At 44.6% G+C, this 25353-nt stretch overlaps 1 protein-coding gene across 1 annotated transcript in view; it reads right to left on the reverse strand.

Moving 5' to 3' along the window:
- LOC120916489 (SH3 and multiple ankyrin repeat domains protein 1-like) overlaps window positions 1–25092 on the reverse strand; it is an 89881-nt gene extending 64789 nt beyond the window's left edge. The window contains exons 1-3 of the mRNA XM_040327479.1: window positions 24932–25092; window positions 18113–18229; window positions 2831–2908 (exon numbers count right to left, since the gene is read on the reverse strand). Coding sequence (XP_040183413.1) covers window positions 2831–2908; window positions 18113–18229; window positions 24932–25027 — 291 coding nt within the window. The 5' untranslated portion in view covers window positions 25028–25092. The remainder of the gene's footprint in view (window positions 1–2830; window positions 2909–18112; window positions 18230–24931) is intronic.
- Between the last annotated feature and the right edge of the window lie 261 nt (window positions 25093–25353).

Here is a 25353-nt window from a genome sequence, read left to right on the forward strand (position 1 = left end):
TGGGCCTCTTAGAGCCCCAGATAAACTGCATAAGTTTACGTTGGTGTATTCTAAGGATGTGAGAGGGTACCTGGACAGGTAAAACCCGAAAATAATAAAGCAGTTTTGGAAGATAGGTCATACGTACCGTCGCCACCCTCCCGAACCAAGAGAGCGGAAGAGTGGACCAAGAGGCGAGCATAGCTGTCAATTTGCCAAACAAAGAAGGAAAGTTGGCTTGATACAATTCGGAGTACTTCGGGGTAAGCTTAGTCCCCAAATAGGGTAATGAGGCCAACCATTGAAAAGGGAACGCAGACCGTAGGGAATATAAATCCGAGGGGCAAATGTTGATAGACATTGCCTTTGATTTTGCCTGGTTGACTGCTAAGCCTGAGAACAAGGCAAAAGAATCCAAAAGTGACAACAAATTGGGAAGAGAAATTCTAGGTTTGGTGATGGTCAACAGAATGTTATCTGCAAATAATGACAATTTGTGCGAAGTACCCGCCACCTCCACCCCCGACACATCCGGATGGGATCGAATGGCCTCAGCCAAAGGCTCAAGGGCCAGGACGAACAGGAGCGGGGAAAGCGGGCACCCCTGCCGTGTCCCCCTCCTAATGGGGAAGGTGGATGACTCAAATCCATAGTACCGAACCTTGGCCTGGGGGGAGTCATAGATAGCTGAAATCCAGCTCAAAAAAGAAGCGCCAAAGCCATAATGGCTAAGGACTCGTGTCAAATAAGGCCAAGACAATGTGTCAAAGGCCTTATTGACATCGAGGGACAAAAACATTGTTTCCAAGGATCTGGCATGTACAATATGTTGAATTTGGAGAAGCCATCTAATCGCATCCCCCGCTTGTCGATGAGGAACAAAGCCCACCTGATCTTTCTTTATCAGGCGTGGGAGAAAAGAATTCAATCGATTAGCCAAAATCTTAGTCAAGATTTTCATATCGATATTAATTAAGGAGATTGGCCTGAAGTTAGCCCAAGAGGAATGGTCCCTATCCGGCTTCGGGATCATCACAATGTTAGCAGTCAGCAGCTCAGGGGTGAACGACTGACCCTTCTTTATGGAATTATACATGGTCGCCAAATGTGGGGCCAGGACGTCCGCTAACTTCCGATAATACAAGGCCGTGAAGCCATCCGGGCTCGGTCTCTTGCCGACCTTCAAGTCCTTAATACATTGAAGAACTTCCTGGACCTGAATATCACGGTCCATCAAAGACGTATGTGTGTCTGATAGAGAAGGCAAGGATAAGTCGTGAGTATATGTTTTTTATTATATAAATAAAAATGTAAAAAAAAAAAATTATAAAACATATCCATTAGAAAAAATAAACATCAAATATCTTCATAAATTGTACTCTGCTACATGTCTTTGGTAAAACAAAAATCCCAATAAGTGCATTAATTGGTTTGTGCGAAGGTTATAGCATCTACAAATTATGGTATATAGCAGGGGTCTCCAAACTTTCTAAACAAACAAGGGGCCGGACTGTGACCACTGGGGGTAGAAAAGGTCCCTACATCAGTGGGAAAAATAATGCCCCATAAATCCGCACCATTATTGGTGTCAGTGGCAGGAATTATGCTCCATTGTTGATGTCATTGGGAGGAATTGCACCCCAGTATTAATGTCCTTGGCAGAGGCGGCTCTAGGCTTTGTGAGGCATGAGGCTCCATTCACATCCACAATGGGAAAAATAATTAAAGCGATACAAATTAACTGTATAAATTGCATATATTAAGAGTTTTAAATTTTATGAACTATAAATTCACCGTTTATAGAATTTTCTCTAACCAATTCATTAGGCAAATTAGGCAGCCATGAGGCCCCTGGGGGGGGGGGGGGCTAAGGCGACCACCTAATTTGCCTAATTAGAGAGCCACCTCTGGTCCTTGGCCCCATGGTTGGTGTCATTGGGAGGAATTGCACCCAATCATTGGGCCCCATTGATTGTATCATTGGGAGCAATTGTGCCCCCTCATTGGTGTCAGTGGGGGAAATTATGCCCCATTGTTGGTATAAGTGGATGAAATAGTGCTCCAATGGCCGGATAAACGCAAGCAAAGGGCCGCAGTTTGGAGACCACTGGTATATAGAATGGAATTTATGCAGCTATAGAGGTGATACTGTAATGGCAATGATCAGCAACTTCTAGTGGGACTGTGATAGGGTGGTGGGAAATCTGGCACTAACAGACACTGGCTGGGAGGGTCACTAACTGACACTGATGTCGCTATTGACACTAATACAGTGATCAGCGATAATACTGTCCCCCAACACTGTACTAATGGGTGGGAAGGGGTTAACATCCAAACATCCAAAGGGTTGACTTTTTCCCAACAATGTGCAATGTGTGCTGCATTTACTTTCTGATCTGGTGTTTTTTTTTCTCCCTGCTTTTCATGAAGAACAGCCAGATCGCTGTTCCCTGTACACAGAGTTAAGATCCCTGGAAAGGGGGTTATACCTGTTTTATACATGCATTTTCATAGTTTCATTATGACGCACGTGTGCAATTTTAAAGCGTGACATGTTGGGTATCTGTATGTACTCAGCATATCGTCATCTTCTATATTTTCCAAAAAAATGGGTTTTATATAGTGTGCTGTTTTTTTTTTATTCGTTAAAGTGTATTTTTCCCCCTAAAAAAATATGCTTGAAAAATCATTGCGCAAATAATGTGCGACATAAAAAATTTGAGCAAATAAAACCACAGATTTTTACATCTACGAGAGAAATGAACTGTCAGAATTGGCCCGGTAAGCAAGTAGTTAACATGGAACGATATGAGGTCACATAACACACTTAAGAACGAGGAGAGGTCCACACCTGGAATGGGGTCTGCCCACCGTGATTCTTGATGTCTTTGCTTGATCCACGATACAGCAAAACTCGAGCACAACTTTCCTGTAGCAAAAAACAAAATACAGACACATAAGGTAAGCAACTGTGGGCAGCGAACGCATAAAGCCATCCATAAAACATGACTATTATACTCAAGGCAAAAAGTCCCTTTGATATATCATTAATGTAGGTTTTAAATAATTGCAGGCATATTATGTATGGACTATATAACATAGGATAAATAGTATGGCCCAGATCCACAAAGATCTGCCTATCTTTAGGCAGGCGTAGCGTATCTCAGATACACTAAGCCGCCGTAACTTACAGCGTATTTTCCGTATCCAGAAAGAATTTACGCCGTCCCGACGTCCATACCTAACATTGTGTACGCCTCATAGACCCAGGGTTAACATTCCGCGAAAAAAAGCCTTACGGAAACTACGTAAAAAAATGCGCCCGCCGGACGTACGTTTGAGGATCGGCGTATCTAGCTCATTTGCATACTCTACGCGGAAATCAACGGAAGCGCCACCTAGCGGCCAGCGTAAATATGCACCTAAAATCCGACGGCGTACTAAGACGTACGCCAGTCGGATCGAGCCCACATTCAGTCGTATCTTGTTTTGTGGATACAAAAAAAAAAGATACGACGGGGCATCGTAGAAATTACACGGCGTATCAATAGATACGCCGGCGTAATTTCTTTGTGGATCTGGGCCTATATTGAGCATTTGGATGATCCTGACCTCCCTGGGGCCCTAAGCAAAATCATATGTCAAACTAAAGTTGAGAGGGGGGGCGCTGCCGACAGTGACATGTCACATTAAAGATGAAATGGGGGGAGGGGGTGTTCTGCTGTCGGAAATGACATCTTACATTAAAGTGAGAAGCGGGAGGTGCTGACTTCTTACCTCTTCTCCCATGCAGCCATCAAATTGATAAGTGGGGTGAGGGGCCGAAAATTACTTCTCACAAGGCGGGGCCTCTAGTAATTTGGGGGGCCCTCCAGAGCTTTGCGGGGCCCTAAGTGGCTTGCATAGTGAGCCTATAGGGTGATTCGGCCCTGTTTGGACTTTGTTGATACATACTGTAGACCTGACACGAGAGGGCCCCAGCTACCATACATCTGTTCCAGTGTGGGCCAATGTTAGACAGTAAATAGTTTTTTTATGAGTAGCTTGGAGGCTAAAATAGTATAAGCAAGCTTGAATTCTATTTTGGTGATGTCCGGGGAATTGAAATGGAAGAGTACCAGTCCGGGATCTCCATGAAGACGAACCCCAAATAATGTATGCAGAAGCGTGAACACCTTTGTCCAAATGCATCCCATCAGGCAGGCCCACCATATATGGAGGCCGTCCGAACCCTTATTACTACATTTCAAGCCTTTTTAAATGGACCCAGTTTGGAAAAAATATTTGTGCATATAGATCAGGGTTTCCCCAGATATTTTAGAAGCACTGCGCTTTGGTTGATGCAGCTATAGCCATTTGGGCTTTAGACACAGCGTAAGACCCCATACACACTATACAACTTGTGTTGTCTGATTTCCTTTAGTTTTAACAAAACAATGTAGTGCAAGGGTCTGCCTGATTGCAGACAAATTAAAGCTCTATATAGCAAAATTGAAACAAACAAAAAAAAAGATCATTTTTTTGTAACCCCTTACTTAGGTGGCCAGTGTAGGCAAGATCTGAATTTGCCAGTGCTCTTTTCTCAAGGTACAACCAGCAACAGCTGGAGGAATCCAGGGGTTCCATGAAAACCTGGTTTGAAAAGAATATCTTGTCCCATTTCTTTGTAGTTGCACCATTGCTGTTCTGTGTTGACTAAAGAAAAGCTCCCCTTCAATTTGATCTGATAGGTGGCCAAGCTATACAGGTATAAAATTATAAACTAAAGCTGGATACACTATACAATTTTCTGTAGATTTTTTTTTCTTTAAATTTACCAAAACCATATAACATGAGGTCAAACCATAAAAGGGTTCTAAAGGTTTGTTTTTTATTTTCTAAATAGGTTCCTTTACATTGTTGGTTCACTTACCTTTTCCTTCGATTTCCCTTCCAAATGATTTTTTTCTTTGATTTTTTCACTTCCTGTTTCACCTCAGTAAGCTTGCCCCCATCATCCGAGCCGTTCTGGCTGGGTGTTAGTCAGCGTGCTCACCCCCTCCCTTGGGGGACGTAGTCCCAAGGGAGGGGGCGAGCACGCTGTCTAACCCCCAGCCACAAAAACTCGGATGATGGGGGCAAGCTTACTGAGAAATAGCAAGTGAGACATTCAGACAAAGAAAATAAACATTTAGAAGGGAAATCATAGGAAAAGGTAAGTGAACCAACAATGCACTAGCTTAAAGGAACCTATTTAGAAAATAAAAAAACAAACCCTTTCAACCCCTTTAAGGTTTGACCTCATATTATATGGTTTTGGTAAATCTGAAAGAAAAAAAAAAATCTACAGAAAATTGTATAGTGTGTATACAGATTTAGTTTATCATGGTATACCTGTATGTCATGGATATGTAGTATCTTCTAGTTACCTTCTCTCCATGTGTTCATTAGAGGCCAGACTTCCTTATCTGCTGCATTTTATCATCTCTCCTCCCTGTATGGCTCCACCCCAGGCCATCCCAGGAACTCTATATTAACTAGTGCACTGTAGGTCTGCTTTGCTGTTCAACGTTGTTTGTTAGCTTGTGTTCCTGCTTGCCATGTGCTATGTTAATATCTCTGTGTACCGACTTTGGCTTGTCTCCGACTTCTCCTGTTTGCCTGTGCCCCTGACCCTTGGCCTGTCCCTTAGTTAATCCACGTCTGCTTGTTGCCCCGACCTTGGCTTACCCTCCACTATCACTTGTGTCCTGTGTGCTGCTTCCCCTCTCTCCCTACGGAGCGTGACCTAGGGGACTCCAGGGGCCGCGACCTGGATCCAGCTGCAGCGAAGGCCATCCTCACCACTAGAGGCTCTGGTGGACATCAAGCTGGGTCTTCGACTCCGCGCCCTGGGTAATCTTGTGCTCAAGCTGCCTGTAGGACCCCTGTTTGTGCCCCAGCGAACCTCTCCTCCAGATCCGCTCTGTAGTCCGTCCGCAGCAGTCGGCTATAAGGTTCACTACCCTGTGGTGCACCCCTGACCCAACGGGGTGCACTTGTCACCTGGCCACAGGTGACCTGACACCGTATAGCTTGACCACCTATCAGATCAAATTAAAGGGAAGGTTTTCTTTAGTCAACACAGAGCAGCAATGGGACAAGATATAAACAAGCTATTCTTTTCAACCAGGTTTCCATGGAACCCCTGGATTCCTCCAGAGGTTGCTGGTTGTACCTTGAGAAAAGAGCATTGGCAAATGGAAATCTTGCCTACACTGGTCACCTCAATAAGGAGTTACAAAAATTGACCTTTTTTTTGTTTGTTTCAATTTTTCTATATAGAGCAATGGAATATGTAAATTCCATTATTTTATTAACACTCTGCAAGCTATTCATCATGCAAATGTAAGCCCAGAGCTGTAGAGATAATTTAGTGAGTGTTCCCAGAGACCTGAAAACTCGTTAAAAGGGTTCCTCCATGGTAAAAAAAAATGGTTAAGAAAAGCTGCAATACATACTAAAGCATAGGCATTATTTGCAAGTGATTTTTTTGGATTGATATTTAGCGATACTCAAGGTGCCTTTTCTTTCTCAGTTCCAATGTGTACAAAGCCTCATTGGAACTGTGAGGATTGGATAAAGGCAGCCTTGGCAGTTACTATGTAATTACTCAGGGTCACTGTTTGCTTTGAAGGACATTTGCCTCCTAAATAATTGCTAATACCTGTGGACTTTTAGGACAATATAAACGTCTTTTAGACCATAACTGTTAACAGGTAAACCAATGTATAAAAACCAAATGGGACTTCTTGGGTACATACTGTATACAGAATTGATTTGACTGCATAATTAGTAGACATGTGCGATTTGTTTTGTTAAAAAACGAAATTCGTACAAAATTTACATTATTCATAGATTTGGGTGTATCTGAATTTCCAAATTGCAATCGTAACAAGTTTCAACTAATCCTCAAAAAATATTATAATGCAAACAAATATATGAATTTAAATTTAAAATTCAAATATGAAAATGAATTCAAATTTGAAAAATTAATTTGAAAATTAATTTAAATTCGAAATGGAAACATATTACGATAAATACAGTAAGGTATAAAAGTGAAATAAGACGTTTCCAACTTAGGCTTCTTTATAGAAAATAATAGAATAAAACAAAATAGATTAGAAAACAAAATAATAGAATAAACACATAATATAATAAAATAAAAATAAATAAAAAAATTACATAGAAAAAACTTACATAGATCAGAATAGATTAATAAAGCTGTCTTCCACAACACTAATTTCAAAACTTAAATTTCAAATCGATTTGAAAATAACAAATATATACGAGACTAATTCCAAAACGAATCGTTCTAACATAACAAAAATGACGAGACAAAAGGAGTTCACCCTAAAAAAAAAATTTAACATTAGATTCGTGCTCATTTTGTCTAGGGGAATCGGGTAGTTTTTTTAAAAACAAAGCAGTACTTACCGTTTTAGAGAGCGATCTTCTCCGCCGCTTCCGGGTATGGTCTTCGGGACTGGGCGTTCCTATTTGATTGACAGTCTTCCGACAGGCTTCCGACGGTCGCATCTATCGCGTCACGAGTAGCCGAAAGAAGCCGAACGTCGGTGCGGCTCTATACGGCGCCTGCGCACCGACGTTCGGCTACTTTCGGAAAATCGTGACGCGATAGATGCGACCGTCGGAAGCCTGTCAATCAAATAGGAACGCCCAGTCCCGCAGCCCATACCGGGAAGCAGCGGAGAAGATGTATCCCTAAAAAGGTAAGTACAGCTTCGATTTAAAAAAAACTACCCGATTCCCCTTGACAAAATGAGCATCAATCTAATGTTAAAAATTTACATTTCCGGGTGAACCTCCACTTTAACTTAACAAACAAATCCGAGACAAAACATATGTTTCCCCCACTCCCTCCTTACAGGATTTGATTGACAGAAGCTGCTGCCATGGGCGTCCGCTCCATAGGGCAAAGGGGGGCAATTGACCCAGCCTGGAAAATCAAGAAGGTGTTGAAGAGTCTTGCGGCCGCCTCCCCCTCCAGTGTGAAGCCGCCTCCCCCTCCAGTATTTATGTGTACACAGGGGGAAGGAACCTGCTGCCTGTGGTGCGCTAATGGCTCATGTGAGGTACTGAATGGGATGGGGGAGGGGGGTCCATCTGTGCTCAAGGGAGGGTTTGTGCTGAATGGGGGGGTCCATCTGTGCTTAAGGGGGTCTGTACTGAAGGGGGTATGTGCTGAAGGGGGGGTCTGTGCTTAAAGGGGGTCCATCTGTGCTGAAGGGGGGTCTGTGCTGAATGGAGGGGTCTGTGCGGAATGGAGGGGGCGGTCTGTGCTAAAGGGGGGTCCATCTGTGCTGAAAAAATTCAGCGGGCGCCCATGGCTGCTCCCTCTGTGCCTGTGTGAAGAGGGAGAATATTAATTTCTTACTGCCTTTGGAATGCTATAACGCAAACGCACCTGTAGTATTTAGACATATTTAAACAAGTCAAGCACTTTTTCTGCTCAAAAGCTCCTCTCCTGAATGTATTCCTCAACTGAAAAAAAGGCACAATGTAAATTCCTCTTTCCATGCTGTTAGCATGCAAGGGGGAATCAATTGAGTTGTCCTGCTGAATGGCTAAAATTTGAGCGGTCTATACTGCCCTAATTCCCTGGCTAAATAATTAACAAAACCTTTGTAATTCTTATGTGTTAGGCTCAAAGGGGAAGCTATTTGAAGAAAAATACGGGAGCTGCCATTGCAGACTTGTTTTTTTTAAAGGTACAGACTCCAGAGCTATAATCCCAATCCTGGTGAATCACTGACCAGGAAAGTGGGTGCAGTTACAGTAGCTCAGCCCAAAAAGAATACAAACCAAATGGAAGAACGGCAGGCCTGGAATCTGAGGCTGCTGTATTAACTAGGGTTGTCCCGATACCACTTTTTTAGGACTGAGTACAAGTACCGATACTTTTTTTTATGCACTCGCCGATACCGAATACCGATACTTTTTTTAAATGTGTCCCCAAATGCAGCCATGTCCCCCACATATTGCAGCCATGTCCCCCACATAATGCAGCCATGTCCCCCACATAATGCAGCCATGTCCCCCACATAATGCAGCCATGTCCCCCACATAATGCTGCCATGTCCCCCACATAATGCAGCCATGTCCCCCACATAATGCAGCCATGTCCCCCACATAATGCAGCCATGTCCCCCACATAATGCAGCCATGTCCCCCACATAATGCTGCCATGTCCCCCACATATTGCAGCCATGTCCCCCACATAATGCAGCCATGTCCCCCACATAATGCTGCCATGTCCCCCACATAATGCTGCCATGTCCCCCACATAATGCTGCCATGTCCCCCACATAATGCTGCCATGTCCCCCACATAAAGCAGCCATGTTCCCCACATAATGCAGCCATGTCCCCCACATAATGCAGCCATGTCCCCCACATAATGCAGCCATGTCCCCCACATAATGCAGCCATGTCCCCCACATAATGCAGCCACGTTGTCCCCCACATAATGCAGCCACGTTGTCCCCCACATAATGCAGCCACGTTGTCCCCCACATTCCAGCCACGTTGTCCCCCACATTCCAGCCACGTTGTCCCCCACATTCCAGCCACGTTGTCCCCCACATTCCAGCCACGTTGTCCCCCACATTCCAGCCACGTTGTCCCCCACATTCCAGCCACGTTGTCCCCCACACCTTGATGCCGCCGTTAATCAGTGTGCGGGGAACAGCTTTCGTTTGAATAGCTGTATCCCCGCCGCGTATAGACACTCCCCCTTGCGCGGGATTGGACAGATCATCTGTCCAATCCCACGCAAAGGGGGAGTGTCTATACGCGGCAGGGATACAGCTATTCAAACGAAAGCTGTTCCCCGCACACTGATTAGCGGCGGCGGGGAACAAGTATTCTATTCTAGTATCGGGGGTATTTGCGGGAGTACGAGTACTCCCGCAAATACTCGGTATCGGTCCCGATACCGATACTGGTATCGGTATCGGGACAACCCTAGTATTAACCCTCTATTTTAGGAAATGCATGAGAAGCCCTAATTAATTTTAAAGTCTATCTAAACCCAAATCCAAACATATAATATATTGCAGCTACCCAGTAATTTTAGGCTGTAGTGGTTGTAAACCTTAGACATGAAAATATGAACAAAGCATATCCCTCTATAGTGTGTATTTGTCTCTATTAGGAGTACTAAATGTTATTTCTGTCTGCTTCTTCATTCCTCTGCTATCAGCATGAGTCACTTCTGACAAGTTTTCCTGACACTAATGCCGCGTACACACAACCGTTTTTCACGATGTGAATCAGAAGCTCAGAAGCAAGTTAATGAGACGTGAGCACTCGTTCTGGTAAAACTAGCGTTCGTAATGTAGAGATAGCACATTCATCACGCTGTAACAGACTGAAAACCGTGAAGACTGAAAAGCACAAATCGTCTCTCACCAAACTTTTACTAACACGAAATCAGCAAAAGCAGCCCCAAGGGTGGCGCCATCCAAATAGAACTTCCCGTTTATAGTGCCGTCGTACGTGTTGTACATCACCGCGCTTTGCTTGAGCATTTTTTTTTCCACGATCGTGTGTAGGCAAGGCAGGCTTAACAAGAATTGAGTTGAAAAAACATAGTTTTTTCTAGACCATTAAAAATGGCCGTGTGTACGCGGCATAAGAGAAAAATGGTGACAGGGGAGGGAGCTCCAGCTGATTAATAGTGTCAGCTTTCCTGTGTGAAGGGGAGAGGGGGTGTCCCTTCCCTTCTTCTCTTTTCCAATCAGCACTTAGAGCTCTCCTCACTGAGCTCTGCAGTGCAGGATTTCAGCCCCCCCCCCTTTTTTTCTGATAGCACAGACATGCTTTATAAATTCTTGACCTCGAAAAGATATACAGAGAGGCATCATTTAGATATCCCGGCTCAAAGTCAAGGACGTCCAGGGACGTCCGTCTGGTAGGAATTGGTTAAATCCAATGTACTCCACTAAAAACTCAAATAATGTTATCAGCCTTCTCAGCTTTCTTCCGTGAATTTCAAAACCCCTATATATATCCCTATGTAAAGAAGAACATGTCAGGAGAGTGAGGTCTCGTACACACGACCGTTTTCCTCGACAAAATCCATCAAGAAAATTGGTGGCAGAGCTTTTTTGCCGAGGAAAACGGTCGTGTGTATGGTTTTTCGTCGAGAAAACTGTTGTGGATCTCGACGACAAAAAAAGAGAACAAGTTCTCTTTTTTCTCGTCGGGAGTCTCAATTTTCTCGTCGTGTTTCTCGTCGGGCTGGTTTACGACAAGAAAGACGTTCGTGTGTATGCTTAGAAACCCTCGCATGGTCATAATAAAGTATGAGACAGGAGCGCACCTTCGGTAAAAGTAGCGTTTGTAATGGAGATAGCACATTCGTCACGCTGTAACAGACTTAAAAGTGCAAATCGTCTCTTACCAAACTTTTACTTAACACGCAGTAACATGAGATTAGCAAAAGCAGCCCCAAGGGTTGTGCCAGTGGAATCGAACTTCCCCTTTATAGTGCCGTCGTACGCGTTGTACGTCACCGCGTTTGAGAACGACAAGATTTTGTCTTGACAGTGTGTACGCAAAGAAAGCTTGACAAGATTCTTGACAAGCCTGACAAGGAACTCATCGAGGAAAACAATGTTTCTTTTACGACAAGATTCTTGGTCGTGTGTACATGGCCCACCCCTGCTCTAGAGCCTAGAGCAGGGGTGGGAAATCTCGGCCCTCTAGCTGTGGTGAAACTGCAAATCCCATCATGCTTCTGCCTCTAGGAGTCATGCCTGTGATTGTCAGGGTCTTACAATGTCTCATGGGACTTGTAGTTTCAAAAAAGTTGGAGGGCCGAGTTTCCCCCTCGCCTGGCCTAGAGTGACAATGTTGCTTCTTTAAGGTTAAAGTTGAGTGGTCCAAAGATTGGAAAGTGTGTCATATATATATATATATATATATATATATATATATATATATATATATAGAATACTATATGTTTTAAACTTCTTCATTAACCACTTAAGCCCCGTACCAAAATGCAGCTAAAGGACCAGGCCCCTTTTTGCAAATCGGCACTGCGTCGCTTTAACTGACAATTGCGCGGTCGTGCGACGTGGCTCCCAAGCAAAATTGGCGTCCTTTTTTCCCCACAAATAGAGCTTTCTTTTGGTGGCATTTGATCATCATTTTTTTCCTCAGTTTAGACCGATACGTATTCTTCTACTTATTTTTGGTAAAAAAAATCGCAATAAGCGTTTATCAGTTGGTTTGCGCAAAATTTATAGCGTTTACAAAATAGGGGTATAGTTTTATTGCATTTTTAATAATTTTTTTTTTTACTACTAATGGCGGCGATCATCGATTATTTTCGTGACTCCGACATTATGGCGGACTCTTCGGACAATTTTGACACATTTTTGGGACCATTGTCATTTTCCCAGCAAAAAATGCATTTAAAATGCATTGTTTACTGTGGAAATGACAGTTTCAGTTTAGGAGTTAACCACAGGGGGCGCTGAAGGGTAATGTGTGACCTAATATGTGTTTACAACTGTAGGGGGGTGTGGCTGTAGGTGTGACATCATCGATTGTGTCCCCCTATAAAAGGGATGACACGATAGATGACGCCGCCACAGTGAAGAACGGGGGAAGCTGTGTTTACATACGGCTCTCCCCATTCTTCAGCTCCTGGGACCGATCGCGGAACTCCGGCGGCGATCGGGTCCCACGGTCACGGAGCTTCGGACCGGTTCGCGCGCCCGCGACACCACGGCTGGGCTTAAAGGGCAACGTACATATACGTTGATGTGCCCAGCCGTGCCATTCTGTCGTGCAGCGGTCCTTAAGTGGTTAAAACATTTTTTTTTTGTGCAGCAATCCTACTTGATTTATTCTATAATATAAGCCCTTGAGAAGGCTTGATTGCTATTGCACATACCTCTGCGACTGATGTGCACCTCACCATTTGAACAATATTATATATATATATATATATATATATATATATATATATATATATATATATATATATATATATATATATATATATATATATATATATATATATATATATATATATATATATATATATACACATACATACACACACACACACACACGTGATTGGATAATGGAAATTCAGCAGAGCTTCACCACATTCACGGGGGGGGGGGGGGGGGAAATGATTGCAACCGCCCTTGCAAAGTGCACACTGTATTTGCCTTTAGTAAATCAACCCCACTCTTTACCTACATACTGTACACACTGCAACAAACTAGAAATGGTGAATGCTAACCTCTAAGCAAATATATAAACATTTTATAACATTTTATAACTGTACAGCCACACAAATTGAAGTACAATAAAGAATGGTAACACTAACAGCAAGAAGATGAACACTGACACATCTCTGATGTTGAAAAAATTGATCATTATGTAGGTGATTTGGGGCTTTAATATGTAGTGAAAATATGATGTAAATTTATTCTTTCGCCCTCAGATATGTCTGACAAATATGCCTGAACATTTTAATTTGCCTGCTAAAATATGGAGTATTTATGACATGTTTGTGCGCCTTTATCCACTAGGGGCACTGCAGCATGATAATTCTAGAAGAGATTTATATTTCTTTTGGAAAATCAGTCATATTTATTGTGGGTATTAGCATTGTGCCAATTACTTACGCTGTGGTTTACAAGAGGACTTGCCCTGATATTGTGTTGTATATGAGTTAAATGGACATTATATATATATATATATATATATATATATATATATATATATATATATATATATATATATATGAATGAATGAAAAACTTATATAGCGCGGCACATGCGAACTGAATCGCCTCTGGGCGCTTGATGTTTCGTGTCTCATGACATCAAAAGAGCAGAGTTTTAATCTGTCTTCTGAAAGTCAGGTGGTTTTCCTCCAACCGAACGCTGGTTGGTAAAGCGTTCCATAGTCTCGGACCTTGAAAAGCAAACCTTCTTTCTCCTTTGGACTTGTATTTGGTTTTTGGCACCTTGACCAGATTTTGGTCAGTGGATCGCAGAACGCGATTAGAATTGTGAGGTTCTATCTTGTCGCAAAGATATTGCGGCGCCTTCCCATGGATGCACTTATGTGTCAGGCAGAGTGCTTTAAATACAATTCTGTCTTTTACTGGCAACCAGTGAAGGGTTCTCAGCGAAGGTGGGATTGATTCCCATGTCCTTTTCCCAGTCACCAGTCTGGCGGCCGTATTCTGTACGACTTGCAGACGAGCGATTTGGTACTTTGGGAGCCCGAGGTAAAGGGCATTTGCATAGTCCAGTCTGGAATTCACGATTGTTCCCACCACGACTGCTACGTCTTCTTTGGGGATAAATGGAATAAGTCTGCGTAGTAGGCGCAACAAATGGTGCGATCCGCTGACTACTGACCCTATTTGTGCGTCCATTGTCATGAAGGTGTCAAAAATGACTCCTAGACTTTTGACTTTGGAGCTAGGGGTGATGCTTTGGCCCAGAATGGGCGGCGGTGTCCAGGTTGTTGCCAGTTGACTCTTTCGGCTGGCGTGAAACATAAGAAGTTCTGTTTTGGAACTGTTGAGTTTAAGATAACTCTTAGGCCGGGTACACACGAACAAACATGTACGGTGAAACCGGTCCGTCGGACCGTTTTCACCGTACATGCCTGCCAGAGGGCTTCTGTACGATGGTTGTACACACCATCGTACAGAAGTCCGCGCGTAAACAATACGCGGGGCGTGTCCGCGTCGTCGCCGCGACGATGACGCGGCGATGACGCGGAGACGTGGGCGGGCCTGCCATTTAAAGGCTTCCACGCATGCGTCAAAGTCATTCGACGCATGCGAGGGACGGCGGGCGCCTGGACATGTACGGTAGGTCTGTACTGACGACCGTACATGTCCGAGCGGGCAGGATTCCAGCGGACGGTTTTAAAACACGTCCAGGAATATTTGCCCGCTGGGAAAAGGCCCGGCGGGCAAATGTTTGCTGGAATTCGGCCCGCTCGCGCCTACACACGACCGAACATGTATGCTGAAACTGGCCCGCGGACCAGTTTCAGCATACATGTTTGGTCGTGTGTACGTGGCCTTAGTCATCCAGTTTTCTATCGAAGAGAGACATTTCTCTAAACTGAGATGATGATCCTTTTTGTTGCAGATGCGAAAATACAATTGCGTATCGTCTGCATAAGAGTGATAAAGTAGTTCTTGGCTACTGATAATATCAAAGAGAGGGCGAAGATAGATGTTGAACAGTACCGGTGACAGGGGGGATCCTTGGGGGACTCCACATGGCACCGTGCGTTTTTCCGACGTGAAAGATCCCAGTTTCACTGTTTGTGATCGGTTTTCAAGAAAGGAGGAAAACCATGGTAAATCACCTTCTGCGATTCTGGCTACCTCGGCCAGTCGCATCAGTAACATTTTGTGGTCTACTGTGTCAAAGGCTGCGCTTAGGTCCAGCAGAACCAGGAGACAAGATTCTCCTTCGTCTGCGGCCTCGAGGGCATCGTCCCATATTTTGAGTAAGGCCGTTTCTGTCCCGTGTCCGGGACGGAAACCTGATTGAAATGGATCGAGTAGATTGTTGGTATCCAGATGCTGTTGCAGCTGTTGTACCACTACTTTCTCCATTATCTTGGAGAGAATATTTAGGCCTGTTATGGGGTGGCGGTGAGTTGGGTCCTTGGGATCCAAGTTAGGTTTTTTCAAGATGGGCTGGATTGTGCCCTCTTTCAGCAGGGATGGCACTATGCCTTCCTTAAATGACTGATTTATAAGCTGTGTGATGGAGGCGCCAGAATGTCGGCGCATTCCTTCAGCAGCTTGGTGGGAATGATGTCATTGGGTGCTGTGCTGTTCCGCAACGCACCAATGATATTTTTGGTGGTATCGATGGAGATGGGTTCCAGAGTGAACTTAGTTGATTGTAGAAGGTTTCTGTCGGTGTTTTGTAGTTGATTGAAGAGGGGGCTGAGGGGGGTATTATTTTGCAGAATACTTACCCGGATTCTTTCGATTTTGTCGATGAAGAAATCCGATAGTTCATTACAGAACTCTTGGGTGTCTGAATTGGGGACTTCAAGACATCCCGGATTCATGGTCTGGGTGACCATCTTGAATAGTTCTCGGGGGCGGTTCATGGCGCTGTTAATCGTCATAGAAAAATGATGTTTCTTGGCTTTGAAGATTTCTTTATGATATCGTGTTGTTGTTGCCTTGTAGATGATGAGGTTATCCTCTGAAGGGCTTCTTTTCCAGGCGGCTTCCGCCCTTCTGCGCTCTTGCTTCAGTAGGGACAGCTGGTTGTTGAACTAGCCGGACTTTTATTTCCGGATGCGGACTTTGCGTTTCGGTGCTACTAAGTCGGCTGATTGTAGCAGAGCTGCATTTATGGCATCCAGTGTATCTGAGGCTGTTAACTGAGGATGAATAGTTTCGATTCGGTTTCCCAAGGTAGATTTGAAGATATATATATATAAAAAAAAAATGTCCATTTAACTCATATGCAACACAATATCAGGGCAAGTCCTCTTGTAAACCACAGCGTAAGTAATTGGCACAATGCTAATACCCACAATAATTATGACTGATTTTGATGTAGCGCGACCCCTGAAGGAGCCGCTAAATGATTTAGGACCGGCCCACTAAGTTACCCCGGCAGTGCCTAAGGGTGCAATTGTGAGAAAAACAACAGTTAGTGGAGGTCCAGACATCCAATAAAGAGTTTTCAATACTTTATTTGTCCAGGCCAAACACGGCCAACATCAACATACATTAGGAAGGTCAAGGTTGATGAAGGAAGAAATAGAACCATGCGGTATCAGGCCTGGATATAGAACTGAGCAATACACTGCTCGGCATTAAACTGAATGCATACACGTCGCCACTCTCCTCGGAGTGGGTAAGGTGCCCCCGGACAGACGCCTATCACAGGACTGGCAGCCAGAGCGCCACCTCTGAATAGCACTGGGAGGAACAGATCTACCACACAGACCTGTCTCTAGGGCCCCCGCCACGGGCCAATTTCAATAGAGAACTTAAAGTAAAAAAGGACAGAGGATCCTCCAAGTAAACTTATTTTGCAAATGGTCCCCGGATGACAGCAAGCATACCTGTCAGTGGTCCGGACACCCGATCCCAAACTAGTTTGGGGTCCCTTCTCTCCTCAGGAAGAGGTTCACTGCAAAGTTCAGCTCTGGCCAGGTGGGCCACGCCGGCAGGGTCCATGGATGCGTGTACCCTGAAGGTGAATACCGCACCTGGAACGGGGACCCCGCGGAAAGTTTTCGACACATGACCTCTCTCACAGACATACCCTCCCCCAGCATGCCCCGCGAGGGAAAACATCCCCCAACTGGCCGTCGGGAGAAGATCTGCTCCACCAGAACCCCTCTGGCGCCAGCTGCCGACCAGGGGTGGCACTGCACTCCCTGACCACAGTCTGACCCAGTGGAACTTCCAGAATGACAGAGATCATCAAATTTGGGCAAACATTGAATGGGAGCAAGGTGACTCTCCCGTTCCCCACCAAATTAAAGTGTAGTGCCCATGCTGAAAGCAAGGGGCGCTACATATATATATTTTTATATATATTTTTATTTTTAGTTTATTTGGTCCTGTATTCAGATAATTAGTGTGCAGCTTTTTCTGTTCAACACTAAGCGCAGAATTTGCCCCAGTTTTGAGCTTTAAATATATGGTACATTCACATCAGCCCCTGCCCTTACAATATAAGGTCCCTAATTCACGTTGTGCATACAATCACATACAAGGGCCAATTTATAGTGGAGCCAATTTACCTACTAGCTTGTCTTTGGAATGTGGAGGGATTCCGGAATCCCAGAAACAAACCCATGCAAGCACAGGGAGAACATGCAAACTCTATGCTGGCTTTGTCCTGTTTGGGTAATCCGTTGTGCAAACGCCAAGACGTTATATGTTCAAGTGGAATGACAAATGCTCCGATTGTATACAAAAGACATTTGGAAAGGATGATAATGACTTTGAAGGCAATACCTTCCAACTAATAGAGATGTATGACTATCATATGAGGAATGTCAGTAGTGCTGTGTCTTCCTTAGTTATCAATAACAGCAAGACTCACCTTATTGTACAGGGCACAGATATGGAGGGCTGTATTCCCTGAAGCATTTTGAGAAGCGGGATCAGCGCCGTAGAAAAGGAGATGCTCTAGGTGCTGTGAGTGGCCATGCTGACAGGCCTGGAGGAAGAGAAAAACACAACCACAAATTATCATCACAGTGCACTAAACATTTAGACCTTCCTTAGAAGACAAGTTAGTAATTGACAATCTGGTCATCATTCCACTCGATCTTACTCTTCCCTACTGTTTTGCACTTATGTTAAATCGTCCTTTACAATGGTGCTATTAAAGCAGAAAACTTCAACTGGACACGGAGAATGGCTCAAGTGTGCCATTTATGTCTTTGGAACCATTTGATAGTCATGCCACATCGCTTAAAACAGAAATACTAAAATAACCCACATTTTAATTGTTACCCCCCTCAATTTGGTCACCATAGATTTTATGAGAAATCTCAATGAAAATAACTTTTTTTTTCCAAGCAATCGCATGACCACAATTTTTCAGCGAGTTTGTCTGTCTGTGCATGTGTCAGGGCACCAATGGCAGGAGAAGGACTCTAGGATCCAGCATCTGGCAGGGCACCAATGGCAGAAGAAGGACTCTAGGACCCAGCATCTCGCAAGGCACCAACGGCAGGAGGAGGACTCTAGGACCCAGCATTTAGCAGGGCACCAACGGCAGAAGGAGGACTCTAGGACCCAGTATCTGGCACGGCACCAATGGCAGAAGAAGGACTCTAGGAGACAGCATCTCCACCAGCACTTTACATGGGCCTTTATAAGGAAGCCTGTGAGTGGTTGGAGTTACTGATGATCTTCAGCTTGCTACCTGTGTTCCTTGCTCCTGTGGTCCCTAGTTTCTTACCTGTCTCCAGTCCCTGACCCCGGCTTGTCTAACGGATACCCTCTGTCTGCCTCTCGTGTTTTGACCTCAGCTTCCACTTGACTTTGTCTGCTCTGCTTTCCACCTGGTTCATGATCCTGGCTTGTGTTGACTTTGCTATTCTCAGTGATGCTACAGACCTGTCCCATTTCACAGGTGCCACCTGCCTGCAGACTCTGTTCATCACATCAGCAGTGTTCCCCAGTCCATCTACTAGCAACTCAGCAGACGGCCTGTGCTCCTTTGTACCCGACTTTGAGCTGTAAGGTAGGCCTCTTTCCATTGGCCTCCAGCACCCGGTACCTGATAGCATGGCTGACAACAGTGCTTAATTGTGATGGCACCCCACCAGCATCCATTGCTCCAAGATGTTGTCAGACCTGAAAAAGTTAACATCCATCAGTGGCACAACACCCCCACCCGATCCAGAGTTTTGCGGTCACTTGATCATTTAGAGAAAGATTTTTATTTCCATTGAGATTTCCTTAAAATTGTAAGCAACAAGTAAAGGAGCAGTAAGGAGGCAGTGTGTGTTATGTTAGCCTTTCCTTAACCACTTAAGGACACCCTACCGACTATATCCGTCAGCAGAATGGCACGACTGGGCACAGGCACATACAGGTGCGTCGTCTTTAAGAGCCCAGCCGTGGGTCGCACGGGCGCACGCACGTGACCAGGTCCGAAGCTCCGTGACCGCCCCCACAGGACCCGACCGCCGTCGGTGTCCCGCGAAAGGTCACAGGAGCTGAAGAACGGGGAGAGGTGTGTGTAAACATATATTGCATTTTTTTTTTCAAAATTGACGCTCTATTTTTGTTTATAGCGCAAAAAATAAAAACCGCAGAGGTGATCAAATACCACCAAAAGAAAGCTCTATTTGTGGGGAAAAAAGGCCGCCAATTTTGTTTGGGAGCCACGTTGCACGACTGCGCAATTGTCAGTTAAAGCGACACAGTGCCGAATCACAAAAACTGGCCAGGTCTTTTACCTGCATAATGGTACGGCCTTAAGTGGTTAATGTCCTATAATGGTGTGGTAAAGCTTAGCTAAGGAACCAGTGAACACTGTAAGTAGACACAGGACAGGGGACACTCCTGGAAGGGTCGGTTAACCTGCAGATATAAGGGAATGACTCCTTTAATGGAATGTTGTTTTATTATTTTTCTTTATAGGAAGCTATTTGAATTTAGAGAGGAGTGACAGGGTCAATTTAGACTCCAATGAGAGATGCTGCTATTAAATGCCTTTTGGTGCTCATATTATTTTGTTTACTGGATATTTAAATGTATTTTTGTTGTGTATTATTTATAGGCATGGAAGGGTTTTAAAAAATGATGGGCCATGCAACTTAGTATTTTACCTCTTGTAAAAGTGTCTGGGTGAAGGTTCCCAACAGTTGTTACCAGGGCTGTATTTATACACCATGCTGCCCTAGGCACTGTTGACTGGTAACGCCCTTTAATAGAGGTACATCCTTTGTGTGATGCGATTGCTTTAGTAAAATAACAAATGCTGAATGCACTAGAGGCAGAATATAGTCTATATTTTATTCATGTTTACTCTTCTACTGTACAGACAACCAAACTGAGGGCATAACTAAAGATCATTTGGCCCCACAGCAAAATTTTGACAGGGCCAGTCTCTGTGGCGCCTGGCAGTAAAATGTGTGGGGATACGGTCACTGATCTTAACATTAGGGCCTCATAGACACTGCAGCCATAAAAATGTGCCTAAAGCCACATTTTTTCAAATGCCTTTAGGTGCGTTTAGACGTGCCAAGCGTTTGGCCTTCATTAATTTCTTTAGACAGATATTACTTTATTCTGGCTAGGGTTGTCCCGATACCAATACCGAGCGAAAGTACTTGTACTCGCGCAAATGCTCCCGATGCTTCACCCGATACTTGTCTTTTTTTTAGGGTAGAGTGGCCGAAGAAGGCGGGAGGAATCAGTGGCTGGGGAGGGTGGGGGAGTGCGGGCGGAGTTTGGCTGGAGAGGGCGGACAGTAGTGGATGGAGAGAGTGCAGGTGGAGTTAGCTAGAGAGGGGGCGGGCAAAGACTGTGTCGGTGGACGGTATGCGGGCGGAGAGCGAGTCCTCACCTGTAGTGGTAAGCTGGCAGGGGTGTAGGGCAGCTGCATCAGGATCAGTGATCGGTGAACGTCCGAGTGCAGGGTGTACCAAGATGGGCATTGCAGCATAGTTTTTTTTTTATAAATCTTGTATCTTTTGTGGCAATGTGGTGTCCCAGTACAGGTATTTGCTGTAGGCCCTGTCAGATTGAGGCCCTCGGCTTGTGGGGTCTCCCCTGCAGGGACTCAGCTAGTTATGATGTGATTTAAACTGTTATGGTTGATAATACGTTTATTAGGTGTGTATAGCTTTAAGAGGTTTTAGTCAGCCATCTCATGTTCAGTCAGAGTGTATTACCATCTCATGTTCAGTCAGAGTGTATTAGAGTCGAGAGGACTAAGTGCTAGACAAGACCTTATTGTGTTGTGTTATACTACAGGTCAGTCTCTATGATCCACAGCTCTCAACCAATGGGCTTCAGTCTCATCAGGCCCTTATAAGGGATTGTACTTCCTGTTTAAGCCAGTCTAGACTACACACAGTTCCTGGCAGAGCAGAGCAAAACACAGTCAGAGAAGCAGTGCAGGCCAGAAGCCTCCAGTTCAGGAGAAAATACAGCAAAGAGTGGAGTATCCCTAAACATTACAGAACCAGTACTTCAGCTCATTTATCGGATCAATACATTATTGCGGCGAAAAGCCTCAAGTCTACAGACACTTCAGTAAGTGTATCTATTTTTCAGCCTAGTTAAGCATAGGCCCTGAATTACTAATCCGGCTTTTGCAGCCGAGTATATATATGATCAGCTAAGCTCAAGCATTATCAGCCGTGTGATCCTCTAGAGACGGCCTGCAGAACATTTTGACACTCTGTTTAAACGCTGTGAAGATTTTGACACCTGCCTTCATGCCAGTAAAGCCTTCGTTGTTGTAATCCCTGTTGTGGACTGTGTTATTACCATCCTAACTAGCGGGGATACGGAGGCCCCCGGAGCTGTAGTTTCCCGGGGGGATTCCAAGACTACAGTGGCATCACGTGACAGAGCGGGTTAATACCATCTGGCCCTCACTAAGGGTTAATATCACCTGACCCTGGGCTCCTAGCCCCAAGAACCAAGTAGCTAACCATCAAGCGCATGTGTGTGGCCGTGGGGCTCACCCTCCCCGGTCACCACAGCAACATTTCAGTGCCAGCCACCTGTCAGTGCCCACAAGTGCCACCTATCAGTGCCCACAAGTGCCATCTATCAGTGCAATCCATCAGTGCCCACAAGTGCCACCTATCAGTGCAATCAGTGCCACCTATCAGTGCCATCTATCAGTGCCCACAAGTGCCACCTATCAGTGCCACTTATCAGTGCCATCTATCATTTCCCATAAGTGCCACCTGTCAGTGCCACCTAAAAATGCCCATCAGTGCCAGCCACCTGTCAGTGCCACCTATCAGTGCCCATCTGTCAAACTGTCACATGACATTGAAAAAAAAGTATCGGTAATCGTTATGGGCGAGTACTTGGAAAAACGTATCGGTACTTGTACTCGGTCTTAAAAAAGTGGTATCGGGACAACCCTGAAATTAATGAAGGCTCAAGAGCTAAACGCGCTTAGTGCTTAAGCGCATTTAGACATGTTTACAAGTGTTTAGGTGTGTCAGACTACCTACATCTGCATAGACACCATCGCTCCCAACTGTCCCTGATTTTGAGGGACTGTCCCTAATTTGTCTTTCCTCCTCATTTATCGATCATTTTGGTCTATACAGTTTGGTCTATATGATCTATATAGTTTTACATAAAATGCACTTGTTTATCTTTCAAAAAGTGTTTCCCAGTGCTAAACATTTCATCCATTTTCTAAATTGCTGCATTTGTAAATTTCAAAAGCCAATATAAAGGAATAGTAGTGGTTAAAAAAAGCCCTTGTGGGTTTAACTAAACTTTTTGGGGTGTTAATTCTCCTTTAAGGGGGCGTGGCCTATTTCAACATAATTTTGCTAGTAGGTGTCCCTGATTCCCATCTCAAAAAGTTGGGAGGTATGATAGACACATGTGCTAATACAGAGAGGCGATTAAAAAAAATATAAAAAATAAAAGAAATCGAAAGTCCTTAAAAGTGGAATTTTTAAGGCCTAACGTACATGCCAAAGTATGTCTAAATCAAGGACGTGGCCACCACAGAGCTGTGAGCATTGTCAAAACTCTACTAGGGACTAGAGCAGTGGATAGAAGTTTTCAAGAAAGAGCAGCAGTGCAAGGAATTCATGTTTAACCCCTTTTCCAGCTCACTACTCAACTCAAGAGCTACCAGGATATTCTATGGCCCGGATTCACAAGGCACTTACGCCGACGTATCTCGAGATATGCTGCGTAAGTGCAAATATGCGCCGTCATATCTATGCGCCGTGCCCACAACCCGAGATACGCCTAAAAATAGGCTTCATCCGACGTAACTTGCCTACGCATCGTGGGCGCATATTTACGCTGGCCGCAAGTGGCGCTCCCATTGATTTCCTATTCAAATATGGAAATGAGGGAGATACGTCGATTCACGAACGTACTTGCGCTCGGCGCATAATATACGCGGCTTGCGTAAGTCGTACGTCCGGCGTAAAGTTATTCCCCATATAGGAGGCGTAACCCATGCAAAGGTATGGACCCGGGAACACAAGCCGTCGTATCTTATGTCGTTTATGTTGTACGTTAATATGACTAGGCGTAGGTTACGTTCACGTCGTAGGCAGTGATCCGTCGTATTTTAGGGAGTTTTTCCGACGTGATTCTTAACATGCGCAGTGGGATGCGTCCACGGGACGGTGCATGCGCCGTTCGTTATTCGTATCTTTATGGCGCTCGGCCCATCCTTTGCATGGGGTCACGCCTCATTTGCATGGCTCACGCCCACTTCCACTTACGACGACTTACGCCTAGGAAACCCAGCGCAGATTTGGCAGCACTGGCTTTGTGAATCCAGTGCTTGCCTCTCTGCGCTACGTCGGCGTAGCGTATATGAGATACGCTACGGCGGCATAAATATGCGCCAATGTATGTGAATCCGGGCCTATATGTTTATATCATTTTTAGTGTTCTTGCACACAATGACTATTTAACCCTAATACTACATTTTTTAAACTTTGGCTTCTTTTGTAGAACTACAAACCTCAGCAGTCTTTTCAGGTTATAAGGACACTACAGTGCTACGACAGATGAACAAATGCTGCATACTGAACAGAAAGCAAAAATTAGATCTGCAGTGGCGGCCCCTCCAGTAGGGGCACAGGGGCGCCTCCCCCTTATTCATGTGTCCGGCCCTCTAATCTACATGCAGGGTACCGGGCGCATAGATTCCAATGGGGTTTTTATTTTATTTTTTTCTAAGCAAGTGATTAGAGCCTACGACTAACAGGCTTCAAAAAAGGGTGGGCTCGGGGCGCAGAGCATTGCGCCCTGAGCCCACCCAGTTGTGCAACAATAGAAAATAAATATTTACTATTGTCACACTAATACTCCTCTCATCCAATCAGGCAGCAGGTCCTGAGATCCGTTTCCTGATTGGCAGAAAGGAGAAGCGATCTTGGCCTAGGAGGAGGAGGGGGGAGATGCCCGACCAGAGGAGTGATGATCCTGCAGCCGCATCCTGTCAGGTCAGAGCTTCATGTATAGATACTTCACAGCTTAATTTGCTTCAACAACCCCCTGGAAGGGTCCTCCTTCCTCTCTAAGCCCCAAAGGCACCTTCTTTATTAGAATACATTCTCTTAAATTCAGTAATTACAATTTGTACATTGGTGCAGCTACCTATAAACTTGAAAACCATGGTACTGGCTAATGAGCATCATATTATGGTGAATACAGCTCTATTTGTTACCTGATGGATTTCTTGCCAGCCATTTTCATCCAAGGTGCCAATGTATGCACGGTTGTACAGCAGTAACTCGCAACACCTTGGATCCCCTCCTACCATGGCAGTGTGGTAGAGGGGAGTCAGACCTCGCCGATCCTTGTAATTTGGAGAACCACCCAGATCCAGCAGAGTCTGCAAAGAAAAAAAAAGGTGAAATGTCATATACAGCTGTAAGATATCAGTTTAAAGGGCAACCATTGCTAAAAAATATACACATACTGAATTATTGTAATTGAATGTGATTAACACATATAATAAAAGAAAGCCAGGGATAGTCAGAAAGGTTAACAACAAATGCTCAAGCACCAGTCATAGTTGGCTTTAAAGGAAAACGTCAAAACGTCACCATAGTTGATCGTGAGTAGTCAATACTGGCTGTCACAGGT

Source organism: Rana temporaria, chromosome 10 (assembly GCF_905171775.1).
Source record: "Rana temporaria chromosome 10, aRanTem1.1, whole genome shotgun sequence".
In the NCBI taxonomy this organism is placed as follows: domain Eukaryota; kingdom Metazoa; phylum Chordata; class Amphibia; order Anura; family Ranidae; genus Rana; species Rana temporaria.